Genomic DNA, 17913 nt, shown 5'->3' with positions numbered 1-17913 from the left:
ACTGAGATGGGAGAGAACTGGGCTCTGTTCACATTTTTAAAGCTGTTCATGAATTTTATTTAGTGATGCTAGAGCAATAGAATTACAGAATTGTGTAATATGCTGAGTTGAAATGAACCCAAAGGATCACAAAGTCCAACTCCTGCCCCTGCACAGGACACCTGAGGAGTCACACCATGTGCCTGAGAGCACTGTCCTAATACTTCTTGGACTCTGTCAGGCTGGTGCTGTGGCCACTTCCCTGGGGAGCCTGTTCCAGTGCCCAACCTCCCTCTGGGGGAAGAACCTTTTTCTAATATCCAACCCAAACCTCTCCTGATACAACTTAAGGCTCTTCCTTCTGGTCCTGTCACTGGTCACCACAGAGAAGAAATCAGTGCTTGTCCCTCCTCTTCCCCTCATGAGGAAGTTGTAGACTGTGATGAGGTTTCCTCTCACTCTCCTCTCCTCCAGGCAGAAGAGATCAAGTGACCTGAACTGCTCCTCATATGGCTTCCCCTCCATGCCTAAGAAGTCACAGGTATGGAGAAAGAGATGAGAACAGGGTGTTGCATCACATTATTTGTGCAGAGTGCAAAATTTACTTTTCCTTCACTTTTTTTTCAGGAGTAGCTGCAGAACTTGCAGCTGAGACAGGACATCATTGGGCACTGATTTTGGCCTAAGCACACCCAATGGACTGAAGCTGAGGTGAAGTTTCGAAGGTTTTCTTACAATCAGGTCTGTGTATGGACTGTAACGGAATTTAGATTGGAGACAGGTATCCATTCTTTAATCTAGGAATACATAGGCATATACAAGATCCTAGAGTTTGGTGCTAGAGGTCTCAGTGGTCCAAAATGGATTCACAAAACAACCTAGGCACTTCCAAGGATTATGACTTTTGAAGACAATGGTCCTTCTTTCTCTTTCTGACAGAACCAGGAGCCATTCCTTCAGTAGAACACCGGTGAATTTATCTTGAGTTAAAAATATCCAGAAGAAGGAATACAAGAAAGTACTTTTGGATAAGCACAATTGATCCATTTTTCACGTTCAAAGGAGTCAGTAGTCAGTCAAATAGCAACAGGCATATGTCAATACAAATGCTGAAGAAAATCAAACATTACTATAGATTTTTAAAATATGCATCCTTATTTCTATATTAGATAAATTAACTAAACTACTTCCCATTTAATTTTCCAAATTTGCATAGCACACCAGGCAAATGTAGTGGGACTGTACAAACAGAAAATGGGGGTGATGATCAGTATTTTGTTTAATAATGTCTAGATGCCTCATGCTGGTGTACAACGAGGCTGGCAATTAAAACTTGTGATACCTGCCGAGTTCTGGAATGTTGCAGAGGAAATTATAAATAGTGTTAACATACAAAAGACATTACTCAATCAGACAATGGGAAATTAAATAAGTACAGTACACTCTACTGAGGTTATTTTAGGGTGTATATGTCTAGCCTGCTGGGTTTTTTTATTACAGATTGTGCTGCACTGTGAGGACACCCTCAGTGTATCTTTATTAGCCTTTATTTATTTATTTATTTACTTCTCTCTACCACCAATAAGAACACTTCATGCAGGAACCGCAGTGCCATATAGCTTTCTGCTAAAGAACATTATTTTTTAGCATATGACACTGTCTTGAAATCACCTAACAGCATCTGATCACTCTAAAATACGCTTTCAGCAACACACTTAAAATAACTCTCACAAAAAGGATTTGCTGTGGCAGGTCAGCAAATTCCCAATAGTATTTCCTGAATGCAAATGTTTTAGATGGATATAATGTGCTGCTGCTAAACCATGATAAAGCTTGTGTCTTTGTTCTTACATTTCTTTGAGCTTATTTACACAGACATGACCACAGAATTATGGAATCTGCAGGTAGTGCTTCTCTTCCACAAGTGTTGACATTCTTTGCTGCTGTTGGCAGGACAGACTTCAGGCAGACAAAATAATTCAGTTAGAGTGAACTTGGTCTAAATGCTACAGCCCATGAAATCCCGTTTGTCGACAAGAACAAAGCCACCGTTGTAAACTAAGCTAAATCACAGAACATTGTTGCTCTGCAAGTGCCACCCGCTGCTTTGAAAAGGTACTGCAGACGCTTTCAATAACAATATTTATTTAGTAGCATCTTTCAAAAATCTAGGCTTTCTACCCTGGAAGAAGAAAATCCTTGGCATAAGATCAAAAGCAAAGCACCACAAGAAAATACCTTGTGAAGTGTCAGGAAATGACTGTGGACCAGTTCTACATACTAGATGTACTGGCACAGCACTGCTGACTTCAGGGGACAAATGCCAATTTACACCAGTTAAGACATAACTGAATGGTTTTACGTTTTGAGAAATGCTGTACATTTTGGTTTACTAAGGTTTGACATGTTTCTCTAGAAACATGTTTGTAGTGCCCAGATCTCAGCAAATGCTACATAAAGCAATTATTTTCAACTTGAATTTGATAAACAGTTGTATTCTATCAAGAGGTAAAATCTGTGGTGATGTAGTGTATGATTTTTGTATCAGACTGCTTCAAAGATGGCAGAAGAGACAAGTGTTGGTGGCTGTTCAGGAATACAAAGTCATAAAGACAAGGTCATAAATAAATCATGAGATATGAATATCTGAAATGTTTGCTTGACAGTAGAATAAAACCCAGTGCATGCAGTGCATTTTCATAATGTAATTTCTTAAGTTTTATATAAAAATAAGGAGTTTTGGCCTAGTGCTGTTAATAATGCTCTTACAGGCAACTGCAGGACCATAGGGGAATAGTCTGCTGTGCCATGCCAGAAATTCCAAGGAAGGGGAAAAAAAATCACCCAAAGCTTCTGTTTTAGTTTGGAATTTGTTGTATGCCAATATAGACTTGCAGAATGAACAGATTATTAGGTACTATATTGTTATTTAAACATTGTTATTTAAAGCTTCTGGGGAAAATACAAAAAGTCAGTACAATAAGCAGTGTATCAGAATAATTTTCATGAAAGAGCAAGGAAATATTTGGGGAGAATTTGTTCAAAGCTTGAGCGCTCCATAAAACATAGGATATTCCTGGCCCACAGGAATTTGCTGTGTAGCCTCTCAAATGCAAATATTTGTTCAACAACATTCTACCATATCTTTGGTTTGAAGAGATTGGACTCTTTCAAAATGAGTGCAACAAAAGTCATATGAAGAGTGACAGAAGACCAGACTGCAAGTTTTTGGTAGATACCTAACAAAATGTTCACAAAATTTTAAGCAAGTTAAGCAACTATAGGTAGCAGGGAATTTCTTAAGCTCTCTTGAAACCTTTGCATAAAGGCTGAAATTACAAGAGAGAGAGAGATCACTATTCCATTTCCCTCCCTCAAAGTAGAGCTAAGTATTTTCATTTGGACTTTGAAAATCTGGCCCTTTGTGAGGTTGTCCAATGTAAGAAACAGGCTCACTACACAGTCAAGAAAGTGATCTAGCATTAGATAAGTGCCCCAAGAACTCAAAGGCTGTCCCTTTGGATCAGATGTCTAGAATGAGAAGTGGGTATAATCTCCTTAACTCCTGGGAGTCATTGACCCAAAACAGGATTGATTCATTCTGTAGCCCTTGATTGCTGCCTCTCTCTTAAGGAAGGTAAAGTTCTTCTAATTAGCTGGCTACTGGTCTGGAAAATCTACACATCTTTTCATAACCAAGAACTTTTTTAATTAGGTCTGAAAATGGACAAGGCTAATATTAGCACTCATAAAATCTCCAAAAACCTAAAAGGGAGATAGTCCATCTCAGACACATGGAGGAGCAGCTCCAGGGAAGGAGAAGGATCCCTCTCTTTTATGCCTTATAGTAATACGGTTGGTTTTTTTCCCCTTTGGTATACCTGAGTTTTAAACTCTCATAGGTTTAATGGGTACATTTTTCACAAAAATATAGAATGGTTTGGGTTGGAAGGGACCTTGAAAGACCATCTAGTCCAATCCCTCTGCAATGCGCAGGAACATCTTCAACTAGATCAGGTTGCTTAGAGCCCCATCCAATCTGAAAGTAAATGTTTTCAGGAATGGGGAACTCACCATCTTGCTGGGCAACTTGTTTCACTGTTTTACTATTGTCATCATATTGTAAATCTCCCATACCTTCTAGGTGATTTCTCATGGGCATCTCCTTGCAGCACTGACTCCTTCTTCTTCACAGTACAGAAAACAAACTCCACCTCCATGCGCAATACAACAAACTCCAATTCTCTTCTCAACCAGCTACCCCACTCTTTTGTAGCACTCGTCTCCTTATTGGACACAGGTGTGGCCTATTAAGAGCAGGCCTGTTCCTAATCTTTCGTGATTAGTACAGCTGCAACTCCTCAGGTGTGAGACTAACTTCTGCACTATCTTTATTTTCTTAAATTCTATCCCTCCACATTTTACCACTGTCACCATAAAAAAAAAAATTTCTTATATCTAGCCTGACTCTACCCTCATTTAGTTTAAAACCATTACCCCTTGTCCTATTGCTACAGCCCCTTGTAAAAAAAGTCCTTCCCCATACTATAAGCCCCCTTCAACTACTGAAAGGCTGCTATAAGGTTTCCCCAGAAGTTTCTTTCTCCAGGCTGAAATACCTTCTTTCAGCTTGTTCTCATAGGAGAGGCAATTCATCCCTCTGATCATAGTGGCAAGTGCAGCCTGGGACAAGTTTGCTTACTTTTGTTTTCTATCTACTCAGTGCTGGAGTCAGGGATACCCTGTGAAAAGCTGATGAAGAGCACAGGGTAGGTTACCCATGGCAGCCAACAGCAGGTGGAACTAAGAACTCCAGGCCAAGCTGATGTGGGGTTTTTATACATTTGGCTGGGTGTACAGTGCTGGAGGAGAAGTCTCCTCTCCACACTCTGAGCTGGGGATCTTGAAACTCTAGGGAAGAAGGGATTGTCAGGCTGGGCTGGACTTGGAATGGAAGATATGGACAGGGAGTTTCAAGGAGAGGTAAGGAAAACTATTGCTTCTGGTTGTACAAGCACATGCACTTGCCTTCACTAGAAAGAAGTGATCATTACTATTGTTAATCAGCTCTTGTGAATGAGTCCTGTGAGTGGATGGAGGAGACTGAAGGGCCTGGAGATGGAGATCTGGATTCTTTGGTAGAAGCAGGAAAAAGTAATGTAGAAGGTTCAAACAGAAGGGCTTTCCTGTAACTCAGTCCCTCATTGTCTCTTTCCTCCACACCAAACTAATGTGTGCTCTTTGTTAAAGTAAAATTGCACTAAAACTTTTTCATGTATTTTGTTTGGTTAAAGAAAAAAGAGAAGTATGATCTTATCATTGTATTTTAATACATCTCCACAGCCTTTGTATCAAACACTTGAAATATTGATGAAGTAGAAAGCAAATGCCAGAAGGAAGTCCTGAATTATGGCTCTTTTTGAAAATGGCAAAGTATCCAGTCCCTGGCCTCTTTTCTCTCAAAATGCAATTGAAAACTGGAATTCTTTCAGGCAGACTTTTGAACATACTATGCAGAGGGAAGAGTGACAAAGCAATTTAAAATCATCAGAAGTCAGAGACAGACCACAACAGAAGAGTCTTGCTACTATTGCCATTGTGTGTTCTCCACTCTGAAGGCAAACATGGCCAGAGAGGTAAAACATTACCAGCTCAAAAGTGTATTTAATAAAATCCCTAATGAGAAAGAAATCTATAAATTGGTTATTTAGACACGGGGACATTTTTATATATCCATGTTATATGAAAAAAACAAAATCTTTAAAAAGCAAAGGAAAAAAAGAGGTCAGCTGATTTTCAGTAAACCTAAAATACATCACTGTATTTATGTATATTAACTTCATTAGAGAGAACTGATGAGAACAGACATGGCACAAAAATCATCTTTGAAAATCATGACTGTAATGAACAAGAAAATGTTGGACCCATAAGCCATTGTCATTCCGGCAGGTACATTGTTTTAATGACTTTTCTGAATGCCATAACAAGACAGATTTTGGCATTATCCTATGAATGACATAAATAGGTAAGACTTGAAGCACTTGGCTCTGTTTAATTAACAAGTGGTATATGGAAACCAAAATTGTAGGACAGAATTAAATTCAGAAAAATTAGGAAAATGAAGAAAAAGTTTGAATTATTTTTGTTGATATGCACTAAATTCTGCAATGATTGCTTCAGAAAAAATGTAATATTTAGTAATATTTAAAAAGAAATAATCTTTTCCATTTGGAATACATGTGCAATTACACTTTACTAGTTTCTGCTATATTCAAAATTAATGTCATAAAATTATTCTTTCAAATTACTCACAGAAAATAATAATAAGGAACACAACACTATTGTATCTTTTTCAGTTGTGCTTTGCACAACTGAATGCCCAAAATAAAGTTCAGAGAGGTTGATTAACTTGGGACATAAGTTTATTACAGTAAGAAACAGAAATTCTGAACATTGTAATTTATTAATTCTATCCTTAGTTTTAAGGAAAAAAGTATAGATAAAACTTATGAGCATGTCTTCAGCCCTGATGGTTTTCTGGAAGGTATCTTGGGACATCTGGTCTTTTATACTAAAATATATGCCTTAGAAAACCTGAAAGGCTATTTCAACTTTTACAATTACAAATACTTTCTGCAAAGAAAAATAATTTTGGAATACTCTCAGAAGATTGGGTTTTTTTTTTCCTCGAGAAACAGAATAGTTAAAGAAGCTGAGCATAGGTCAGAAAAAAAAAACCATCACAGACCATATATCCAGATTAAACAAAAACATCAAGATTAGGTGGCATGTCTCAGCAGTTCAAAAAAGCAGTATCTATGATATTAACAAAATATGTTAAAGACAGATTTCAGACGAGGTCTGCCGCTGAATATTCACAGTCCTCCATGGTCATGGCTCTGGCTACCTCTGAGATCAGCTTTCACTTCCTTACCCCAACCTCCCTTCACAAAGGTACATTCTGCTGCAAGCAGGAAATCAGTGGGAGAGCCACATGGTGTGGGAGACCAAGGTTTCCCAGGAGCTAGACCTTAGTGCTGCACCTGGCTCCCACCAGACAAAGGAATGGCTACTAACTGCTTTGCTTGCAGAACTAAAACCAGAACTCATACATGTGAAAGGAGTCAGCAAAGAAACAGGATGATAGAAGGGAGAGAAAATAGAAAATACCTTTGCTACTATCCAATTTATAAGTGGTGAAATAAGGGAGCTGACTTGATTATATTCCTTCAATTAAGTGGGAGATGCTCCAAGTCTGAAGTATAAAATACATGGATATATTAAATGCTCTTGTACTTTCTTTTGCAATTCACTCCTGCTTTGCCACTTTGTTGTGGACATGCACATGGGTTATCTGTACTATCTGTACATTTTGAACCATAAGCATTTTCAAAGTTCATCTCATGAGTCTGTCAGTCTTGAACTTTAATCTAACAGCCATGTGCTGTGTTGTTGGGCCAAGGATAATTAACCAGTTCAGAAATGTCCATCTCACAGTAATTTTCTGCAAGGTTTGCTAAAACTTGAATGTCTCTTAGGAGAGCACTTTGAAGGGTTTCTGTGCCCCTCTGATTCCAGTCTTGAAGTTAAGAAGGCAAAGCCAATGCTCTACAGCCAACTCAGATGTATTCCACTGGACATCTGATTTGTTGTAAATCTCACGTTAATTTAATTCTTTGTCCCCCTGAAACTTGCTACAACTATACTTCAGGCTATGTGAAAGCCACTGAGATGTCCTTATTTTCTGCCAACTTCCTATCTTCTCATGCACCCACTCACACTAAAATTATGTTTCCATACTTCATCCAGTGCTTCTGGCCAAGAATTTACTGAAATATTGGTTATCTAAGGAAATTCCCAGCATACTGTGAATAATTTTCATACAAGTGTAGAAGTATAAAAGAAAACTTTCCTCTCTGTCCCTAATACTCCCCTTTTCCCTCACCTACAATGTACATTTAATACCCTAAATCCCTCTTTTAATCTTGCACTTTTTCCAGGAATTCTTCCTTCTTTTACCAGAAAATACCTTCACAGTGCTTTCTACTACCACTGGGGGAATGCTGACCAATCTGAACAATCCTGGTTTCTCTAATTCGACCATGGGTTCTTCAACTCATGGCCTGCAGACAACATCAGGACAGACTCGATCAGCACACAGGAGGGTAGGTGTGTGGCAAGATCACTGAGGTTAAGTAAATTTGCTCTGCAGGACCTCAAGTGGAGAGCAAAAAATGACCATCCTGCATTTCCAGCAGTCTTAAGTTCAGAGAAGCCCAGAGAATCCCAGTTTTACACACCAAATGTTACAGATAATAATAAACAACTCAAACAAAGCACAGTGCTAAGCTGCCTATCAAGCATCTGTTTGTGGGAGAGCCCAGGTGTTGCTGGCATTGGATACAGAAGGAAGAACACGGTACAATCTGTATCCACACACCTACTCAGACTCCACATACTGACAGAGAACTCTTAGGGGATGTACAAAATGTAAAGGGCATTTAGGTATCTAAAAGTGATTTCTTATAATAGTGCTTGGTTAGTTTATAACTTTCACAACAGTTTAAAAATTTGGAAGAGAAAACATCATGGAACTCACAGACTTGACAACAAAAAAAGGAGTATAGCAAAGAAATCTATTTCCCAAAGATGTTATTTTGATTTGGCATAGATGAAAATCATATCAAATGGATTGTAGTCATAGTTACAGTGATTTACACCAAAAATAATTTTTCCAGTTCTTTTGAGAAGGTAGAATTCCGTGAAAAAAAAAAAAAGAGGAATGCACTGAAAATCTACTCCCCCTTTACACCTTAACTTTTAAAGGAAGTGGGTAATTATAATAATTATAATACTGAAAACACTAACTAAATCCATTCTATAACAGAACATATATAAAATCTGCTTTATTGATCAGCACAAATTATGGGCAGATTGATTCTAAACACAATTCCATATAGTGGCAGATTTTTATAGAAAGAAAAAAAAAGAATATTGCTGAAGCAGAAATAAGGGGAAAATAGGGGAATGTAAGGGATTCCTATCAATTAAGCAGGTGTGGAACACAGAGATACTGACTTAAGTCCAGGAGTAACTGGAGGGACGAGCCACAGTTCAGCTACCACAAAGGAAGGACAGAGTCAGATCTGCCAGCAGGATCTCACCTTTTGATTCTACCTTTTTAATTCCACTTTTTCCTCATCAACTACAATGCAAAAGCATGTGAAAAGTTTCTGAAGCCATCCCACTGCTCACAGGAGCAGTGGGAAGGCATCCTGCCAGTCACTGAGATCAGTAAAATGTTTTGTGATGTTTCTTTTTTTACAAGAAAAGTAAAGTATAAATGTAAGGTTAATACTTAAGCACAACCAGTCATTCCAAGTTTGTTTTAAGGATATTTTTAAGAAGATTTGATCATACAAAAATTAGGTTGCCTTGGCAACTGTAACTATAGAAAGCTAGAATAATTACTTTCAAAAATCCTTCTTAGTGCTATCTCCTCTTAATAGGAATGTGTAAAATATCTTGTTTTTAGCTGCATTTATCAGAAATACTACTCATCGTTGTTCCTACCCTTGAGGTATGGGGATACTAAAGTATGTGCCTAAAGCAGCTTGAATAGTGCAAAACCAATTTGCAAATGCTTATTTAAATTCAAAAATTAAAGTCAGATAATGCATATTTGCTTTTGAATGGAAGCGAAAATTTGAAAAGAATGCAGCATTCTGTTTTCATACTGCAAGATATCATTGAATAAACTGTGCCATGTATTCATCTGTCTTCAAACACAGTAACAATTCACTTTTTTAAACAGCAAGCAAAAGGAATTAAGATGGAATTTAATATATCTAAAATATATTCATGTAAACAGATCTATTGAGCCACTGCACAGCTCTGCATTGCATACTATGGACTTACCTGTGCGGCTGAGACAACTTTAAGGTCTTTGTTCATCTCTTCATTACATGGTAGAAATGTACTCTGATTACCCTGGCATAGTGTTTGAGATCCATTATTAGTGATGTTTGGCACAGTTCTGCTAGCCCCTAGGTTTGCCATTTAATAACTTATCCAGTTTTCCTGCTGTGCTTGTTAAAGCAGATGATGTCCACGTAGGCTTGACTACTTCCTACAGCCTTCTTGGCCTGATATGCCGTATTTTGCCACAGTCCTCCCTCCCAGGTCATGCTGCTCAGCTTTGGTTTACTGATGCCATAGAATACATCAGCCACAAGAACAGGCTCTTGCACAGAACTAGAGATGGCAATTAACACTAGTTTACAAATTGTCTATTTTAATTCATTATCAGAGGAGTAATGTTTTCCCCAACTGTCCTTTCCCAATTCTGCCTCTTAGCTGTGCAACTCTGCCTGTATGAATGCTGCCCTGGGTTATGGCTACAAACACACACTAGGAAAGCCAGTTATACTATAGAACAGTAATGCATAGGCTCTATTTTCTTGTCTGTGATTGCGTAACTTAAAATGTTTTTATAAAACACAGATGTTAATATTCAAAGAGGATTCAACGGTGAACAATACTGAAACATAATAATACTGAAAGTACTTTTCTTTTGTCTATAAAAATGTCACTAAATTATGCAATATTATAAGTGGTCAAGGACTGATATCTCTGTAGATGCCACAAGAAATCTGGGAAACCACTTATCTTCCATGATGGACGTGAATATTTTTTCTCACCCCTTTAGATTTATAAGGTGTCAGAAGTCAGATACATGTACTTATGCTGCTGGCATCATCATCATCATGGTCATCATTCCAAGCAGTGCTAGTATTTTTTCAAATCTAACCATCCATGGGAGATTAGCAGCTTTTAGCATAATGGGTATCAAATATATCTGTTCAGGGTCTGTTTTCTAGTGACTCCCAGGCTTACAGATAGAGTAATGGCCTCTAAATAATTAGAATAATTTTAAATTTTTACTCATCTTCAGTGATTACACAGAGATATTAATAACTTATCCAATTTTTCTGCTCTGCTTGTTAAAGTAGATGATGTCCATTTAGGCTTTATTCCTTCCTTCACACTTCCATCAGTGAAGTGTGTTTTCAAGGTTGCAGTAGTATTCAAGGCACTCAAAAATCCAGTGTGATATTCAGAAACTTTAATTTTCCACTAGCTTCTCAGTGATTAGCAGCAGAACTGTTTCAAAAAATTGCTTCAGATGATGCATGCATTAAACAAGTAATGTATCAAATCTTGAATTTTGAATTCAAAGGAGATGGGAAAATTTAAACCAGAATAGGATCTGCTATGATGTCGGTTTTAGGCTGAATTAAACATAACCATTTAGCCTACATGCAATCATCCTAGCTTTAATTCACTTTTTATGTAGTTTGACAAACTGAATAATTTGATTCCTTTTCTCACAATACTCTAGGCAAGATATATACTACCCTATACTCTTGATTTACCTTTTGATCAATATATCTGTTTTCTTCAATGGCTGATCTTTTAGAGTGGTCACATGAGGAAGAAGATGCTGAAGGAAGTCTTCGCAGCAAACAGCTGGTATCTTGCTGCTGGCGATCAATAAACTGCTTCATAAAACTTTCCCTTGGGAACAAATAGAGGATATTGACACATTAAAACCCCAAGAAGAGTTAATATTCGGATTTCCTTCTGACATGTCACAATCCATTAGTGCTGAGATGGATAAACTCTTGAGAAAAAGTTGTACTGGGGAATAGATGCATAAATGAACAGAGTGCCAGAACAACTGATAACACCTAAATTCATTTATTAAAGAAATCCATAACTGAATTGGGAGTTGGATCTCTTGCATGTAGATTGAAAAAAAATTGCTTTATTATTTATTTATTTACCAAATAAAGTGCTAAATATTTCAAGTGCCTTTTGCAGTTTTCAGCTCTTTTGAGCTCATTAAACAGCAAGTTGTTACTTCAATGTAAATCAAATGCTGATATAATCCAAATGAAACATACTCTCTGCATGAAATTCTTTCTTGAAGATTTCAAACAACATCTGTTCACATAACTGCTTTGAATGTCATTATTAAGGCGCTTCAGCAATTCTGTGCCTCACATATGCCATGTTTAAAAAGCAGAAGCATTTCTGTTTACAACAAATATACATTCATCTTGCCATATTTTAAGTTCAGTAGAGTTGCCTCTTTCAGTGTGAACTATGTCAAAACTAATTTTTCTCTGGAGAGATATTGCTACATAGTACAATAGCTTCAGATTTAAAGATATGATTTGCTAGTGCTAGTTTGAAGTCTGTTTCAGTAGTTAATAGGATCATGGGTACAGAATATGCTGGGAAAAACACAACTACAAAGAAATAACAAAAAAGACTAGGACTAGGAGAAGAACACCCTCCATATATAACCAAAGGGTACTTTGATACTAAAAGTAAAGCATCTGTGATTGTTTCCTTGAGGTCTGGAAGGTTGCTTTTCATGACCCTTCTGACCAGCATTATTCCTTTTGTTCAGCTAAGGTACTACAAACAGGTCAAACCAGTTGACTTAGCTTCCTTGTGAATTTAATCAAAAGAAATGTAACCTTGGTAGACTCGAACAATGGCAGCAATCCTTCACATCGTTCTCTCTTCTGGCATGTGCTTGTTGAGGACATTGACAGGGGCACTTAAAGGATCTGTTCAGCCAGCTTGTGGCATGTCAGCAGACTTTGCAGCCTGTATATACTAGAGAGGCCCTTGGATTTCTGTCAGACTTTTTTGACACCACGGAAAAATAATTGTACTCTAACTGATGATCACAGATTTGCAGAATGGTTTGGGTTGGAAGGGACCTTAGAGATCATCTTGTTCCACCTTGCCTGCCATGGGCAGGGACACCTTCCACTAGACCAGGGTGTTCAGAGCTCCATCCAGCCTGGCCTTGAACACTTCCAGGGGTGTGGAAGCATCCACAGCTTCTCTGGGCAACCTGTGCCAGTGCCTCACCACCCCCACAGTAAAGAATGATCAAGTAGATCACTGAGCATCTGATCTTTAGTTAAGGTGAGTTTCACAGGAAAAAGGTAACTACATAAATACAAAAAAAGGACAAGGTCATCACAGGCTAACTGGTATTAGATGCTCTGTTTTATCCTCTCTAATGATTTACTGCCATTTCACCCTAGCTTTAAAAACTTCCATGAGAACCCATTAGACTGCAAGTCATCTATATGAGCCAAGAAACTAAAATCCAAAGGAAAGGAGAAACAACACACTTTTCAGTTATATTGTACTTGTGTCAGTTCTGATCAGTCTAGCTGCTTTCATGAATAAGGTATAAGGAATGCTAGCATTGTTTTTCCCCAAGTGAGAGAAATGAGGTATACCCAAAATGCTACATCTTTTGAATGCCTATGTTAATTCTGTTTCATTTCTTATTTTCTGAACTATCTGCCTAACAGACATGAAAAAAAAAAGTTAAATATTTTGGGTGTTATGTGGCCCCAAAAAAGTTTACAACATGCTAGCAAAGGAAATATTTCAATACCTTATTTTTGGAACTGTGAAATCTGAAGGAAGCTTTGAGATTTTCACCATTTGTGGCCTGTTTGGAAATTTTTCAAAGATGCGTAGACGCAAGGGAAGCTTCTCCTTTGTATCTGCATTAGCTTCACTTTGCTTTAGCTGAAAACAAAGAAATAAAAAAAATAACAGAAAGGGAAATTTGCTCTATAATATCCCACTCATTTTTCAGAATCCAAATAACAACAATGGCAATAATTGAAAGAAGCAGAAGATGGCAGCAAAGACCTACAGAAGGTAAATTTGATACAAGTTAATGGCTTGTGCTAGAAGATTACAAATGCCTAACAATACCATGCTTTTAACCGACAGACATAAAATGGGAGGATTGCTAATAATTTTAAAGTACAAAGCATATTTGTGCCCTATTCAATATGCTTATTTCTATGTTTTCTTCATAGATTCTAACACTTTCATCAAATAAACACCCAAGACCTTTTCTTATTAGGCACACCTTCCTGTATATGCTGAAAGCTCTCTGACACAAAGAAAACACAGCACTTTAAAAGGCAAAAAATTTTAAGAGAATCCAGCTCCCAGAACACAAAATAACAGGACAATTGCATGTAGATGAGTATTATAAGTAATGACAAAGAACTCAAAAGAATCCATCTACATCAGTGATACTCAGCTATGGCAAATCATATAACAAATGTTGTATTTATAATTATCCAAAACCAATTATTCAATGGAATATCACCCATCCAAATACAGAAAAGACAGATACATGTATATACATGGACAGGTGATGGCTAAAAATATAAGATAAACAGATATGATATAGAGATATGATTCCTGAATACTGATTACCTTATGCAGAAATTCAGTGTGTTATTGCAACAAAATACAAAGTCAAAAAGAAGCAGTGAAATTAATTTTCACATTTATTTTAAACTGTATGTGTATTGTATACTATTTGAGCATGCATCCAACTGAAATTCCAATTCTTCATCTCATCCCTGCTTGTAAGCAAAGGATTAGAAGCTTAAATTTTAAAAGACATTTTCACCATCAGCACCTGCAGGGAATACTGTTGATAGACACCAGCTACAGATTTTTACCAGGGGCAATAGCCCAGGAATTCAAACAGAGCTTTAATTCTCATTTGCCCTGCCTAGTGAAATGCATGTTCCCACAGCATGCTGTAGAAGAAAAACTGCTCTGCTGCACTGTCATGCCATCAGCAACATCACCACTTCCGGCCACAGGACAGCTTAAAATGAAAATCATTTCATAGTCAGTTGGATAGAAGTTGTCATGTGGGCTGAAAACTGCAGAAAACTGAACAGCTACAAACAAAGGCTAATAATTAATGGTAAAGCTGATTCAGAATAAAAGGGGAATGTTGCATAAATCTGTATTGTGTCCAGTCTTGTTTCATTGCTCTATTAATCCTTAAAAGGAAGAAATTATGACTTTGGCGCACATGATATTAAAACGTGAAGAGTTGCAAATACCACATTGGACAAGGAAAAGGACACATTTAGAAACAGTGGCAGGAAATAAGAGACTGAAAGAATTCTAGATAAAGAATAAGAGCAGAAACTAAACAAGAACTTGGACTTCAATATAGCATCAAAAGGCCAGTTTGAGCACCAATTGCATTACCAGCCAAAGGTTATGTTCACAACAAAGCTTTGTTGGTTAGATATTACAGGGGTATGAAGAATGATACACAAGTTCCCAGCTCATTTCTGTGCTGCTTTGAAGAGAACATATCTGGGTATGCATAAATTTCTAAATGCTGTTTAACCATTTTCTCACTGACAAGACAAAATAGCGCTGAAGAGAGCCATGAAACCAGGGGAGAGCTGTGTTAACCAACTGGGACAAAAGAGAAAAAGAAGAGAAAGACTTAAAGGGTTTCATTATTTACTCCCCATCTACTATAACTGATAAAGTAAGAGCAGGGGAGATGGAGCAAATTTACGTAATAAATATTTGAAAATAAATTACTTCAAGAATACAATAGTGTACACAAAATAAAGGAATGAGAGAACAAAAATAAGAAACAGAATTTCTAGGGTGAGAATAAAGATTACTAGCCTTATGGGAAAATCTCTGAGTGTTCAGAGAGCTCTCCAGAGGGAAAGTGCCTTATAATTTCAAAATCAGACTAGTCAGAACCCCTGAAATGTCATAGTATTGCCAAAAAAGATCTTCCACTGAAAAGGAAATTAATTGGATAATCCAACAGGGCTTTTCTGCAACACTCTACTGTTGAAAGCTTTGGGAAGGGATTATTTTTAGAGGAAAGAAAGGTTTCCAGTTTCTGACACTTGTTTTTCAGTAAGAAAACATTGCATAAATATGCATATTTTAGGCACAGACAATGTCACTTAGAACTATGAACTCCTGTTTTCATAAGTCAGTGTATACAGAATACAGAGCGCTGCAATGTTGCTTAAGTCTAAGTGCAAAACAGAGCACAGAGACATTGAAAGCAGAAAACTGTATAGTTCAAAAGGTAAAGAAGGGGATAGGAGAATGATTTAAGATAGGCTTTAAAAAAACCTAAAGTCAAGGCAGTTCTATAGAATATCTCCAATTATTCATGCTGTGATAATATTACATACTGGGGAGTGTGAGGCATTTAGCTTCCCTGAGTTCTTCTCTGTGCACTTAGGGTGTAATTGTTGCTCCACACGACACACATCCTGGTTTGTATTGCTGCTTAGAATCTTTGTATTTCAACTTTCTCTAACACTTGACAAACACAGATTTTTAAAGGTACAGGATTATTTGAAATGGGGCTATGATGGTGCAGAATGGTTCTAGCAACAGTTAGACCCAACTAACCCAATAAACTCAAAATATCCAGACATTTTTCTCTATGATTTCTGGATTTTATTTCTTACTCTTACTATTGATAAAGAAATGCACACTGGCCTGATTTGCTCTGCATAGCCCTCCATCTGCAGCCCAAGAGCCTACTGGAAATGCTCAACAATGTTTTGTCAGCCTAGGCTGGCTAAATTCTCTTGTGAATGGTAAAAACATTAACATCTGTAAAGCCATTGAAGAATTTCTTTGTCTATGTCACTACTTATATGCTGCTTGAGTTCACAAGAGTAGATTTATTGCACAACACATCCATTACACCTGTCCACTCTGAACACAGATGCACTTTTCCAAATAGCACTTAAATGGCGAGGAATGTCAGAGAGGATATTTTAATTTGGGATTCCTGTGTTTTTTTGAATAATACTTACAGGTCCCTGAACACCAAGCTCTCCCTGATCTGTTCACATATTTGTCTTAGATCAATCCAAAAGACAGCTGTGAGGAAAGGCAGACTTATAGGTGAAAAGAATGTTTGCATGACCCTTTTCTCACAGAAAGCATTTATGGCCATGTCTCCATTTGGTCTGGAGCAGTTTGACATCTGAATCACCAGCACTTCTTATCTTCTGGCTGAGTTTATGTGCTGTGTAGGCAAACCAGATTCTTCTGGAAGGAAACAAACTGCAGGCTCCAGTGGTTACTCAAAAATGCAGTCTGAGCTTAAGGATCTCAAGCAATGGCTGGTCCTTAGGATGGCTTTGAACCCCATGTGTGATGGGACAGGTAGTCCAGTGTGAGACTGAATCTGTTCTGAAGGAATCCTTCTGATCTGGACACACTGTGAATGGGGTGGCAGCAGACACTGCTATATTGTCCCAGTTCTCTCCAACGGCACAGGTGTTATGTGGGATAGTCTTAGCCATCTTACTTATTGCAGCTGCTGTTGTAAATTTATTTTTAACTTCAAGGCTTCCTTACAAAAATGTGATTGCCAAAATCACCTTTGGTATAATTAAAATCTGGGCCCTTAGAAATGAAGAGAACCTGTAAGTGGTTGTCCTAAATATACACAGTAAAAGGAGTGGTGGTGAAAGTGGAGGATTGAGAAAGGCAGGACACAATAAAGGAGACAGCAGGTAATGAAAAAAAGGTCATCCAGACAGTAATCACTGTAAATGTGGTCAGGGTGAAAGTAGTGAGTTCTCTTAAAGTACATACTGCAACTCCTTTAATAGCAGAGCTGCTGAAAAATCTCTAGAGAATTGGAATGAGACAATCATCAGGAGCTGATTAGGAGAGCTGCATTTCCATAATCTCCCTCTATGTTTGGCAGAAGAAACATGCCACAGTGCATTTCAGATATTCAGGTGAATGCAAGGCAGTGTCACACCTGCCCTCCAGCTGACATCCACTCCTGTGGAAGCAGGATGTGAGAAGTATCTGCACATGCAGAACTCTCCTGATTTTCTCAGGGGGAATGGTCTGAAAGGGGGAAGTGCTCCAGGGTCTAGTAATATGAACAAGATCACTTGAACAGTTCAAAGGACAAACTAATATGAGTATCTCTTAATATCACTGATTTGCATTTAGGGACAGAAACAACCTCAAAAGTAAATCTTGCCC

General features: G+C 37.7%; 1 protein-coding gene across 3 annotated transcripts in view; it reads right to left on the bottom strand.

Moving 5' to 3' along the window:
- Positions 1-17913, bottom strand: part of NALCN (sodium leak channel, non-selective) — a 229402-nt gene that overhangs the window by 46299 nt on the left and 165190 nt on the right. For 2 of the 3 annotated variants that reach the window (XM_071430894.1, XM_071430896.1), the window contains 3 exons: positions 13472-13608; positions 11415-11556; positions 9898-9969 (listed from right to left, as the gene is read on the bottom strand). In XM_071430894.1, the coding sequence (XP_071286995.1) occupies positions 9898-9969; positions 11415-11556; positions 13472-13608 (351 nt within the window). The remainder of the gene's footprint in view (positions 1-9897; positions 9970-11414; positions 11557-13471; positions 13609-17913) is intronic. The other variant, XM_071430895.1, reaches the window with a different exon arrangement.

The sequence above is a fragment of the Agelaius tricolor genome, unplaced genomic scaffold (genome assembly GCF_023055355.1).
Source record: "Agelaius tricolor isolate 1412-34295 unplaced genomic scaffold, bAgeTri1.0.p SCAF_7, whole genome shotgun sequence".
In the NCBI taxonomy this organism is placed as follows: Eukaryota; Metazoa; Chordata; class Aves; order Passeriformes; family Icteridae; genus Agelaius; species Agelaius tricolor.
This window is presented reverse-complemented; position numbering and strand designations above follow the sequence as displayed.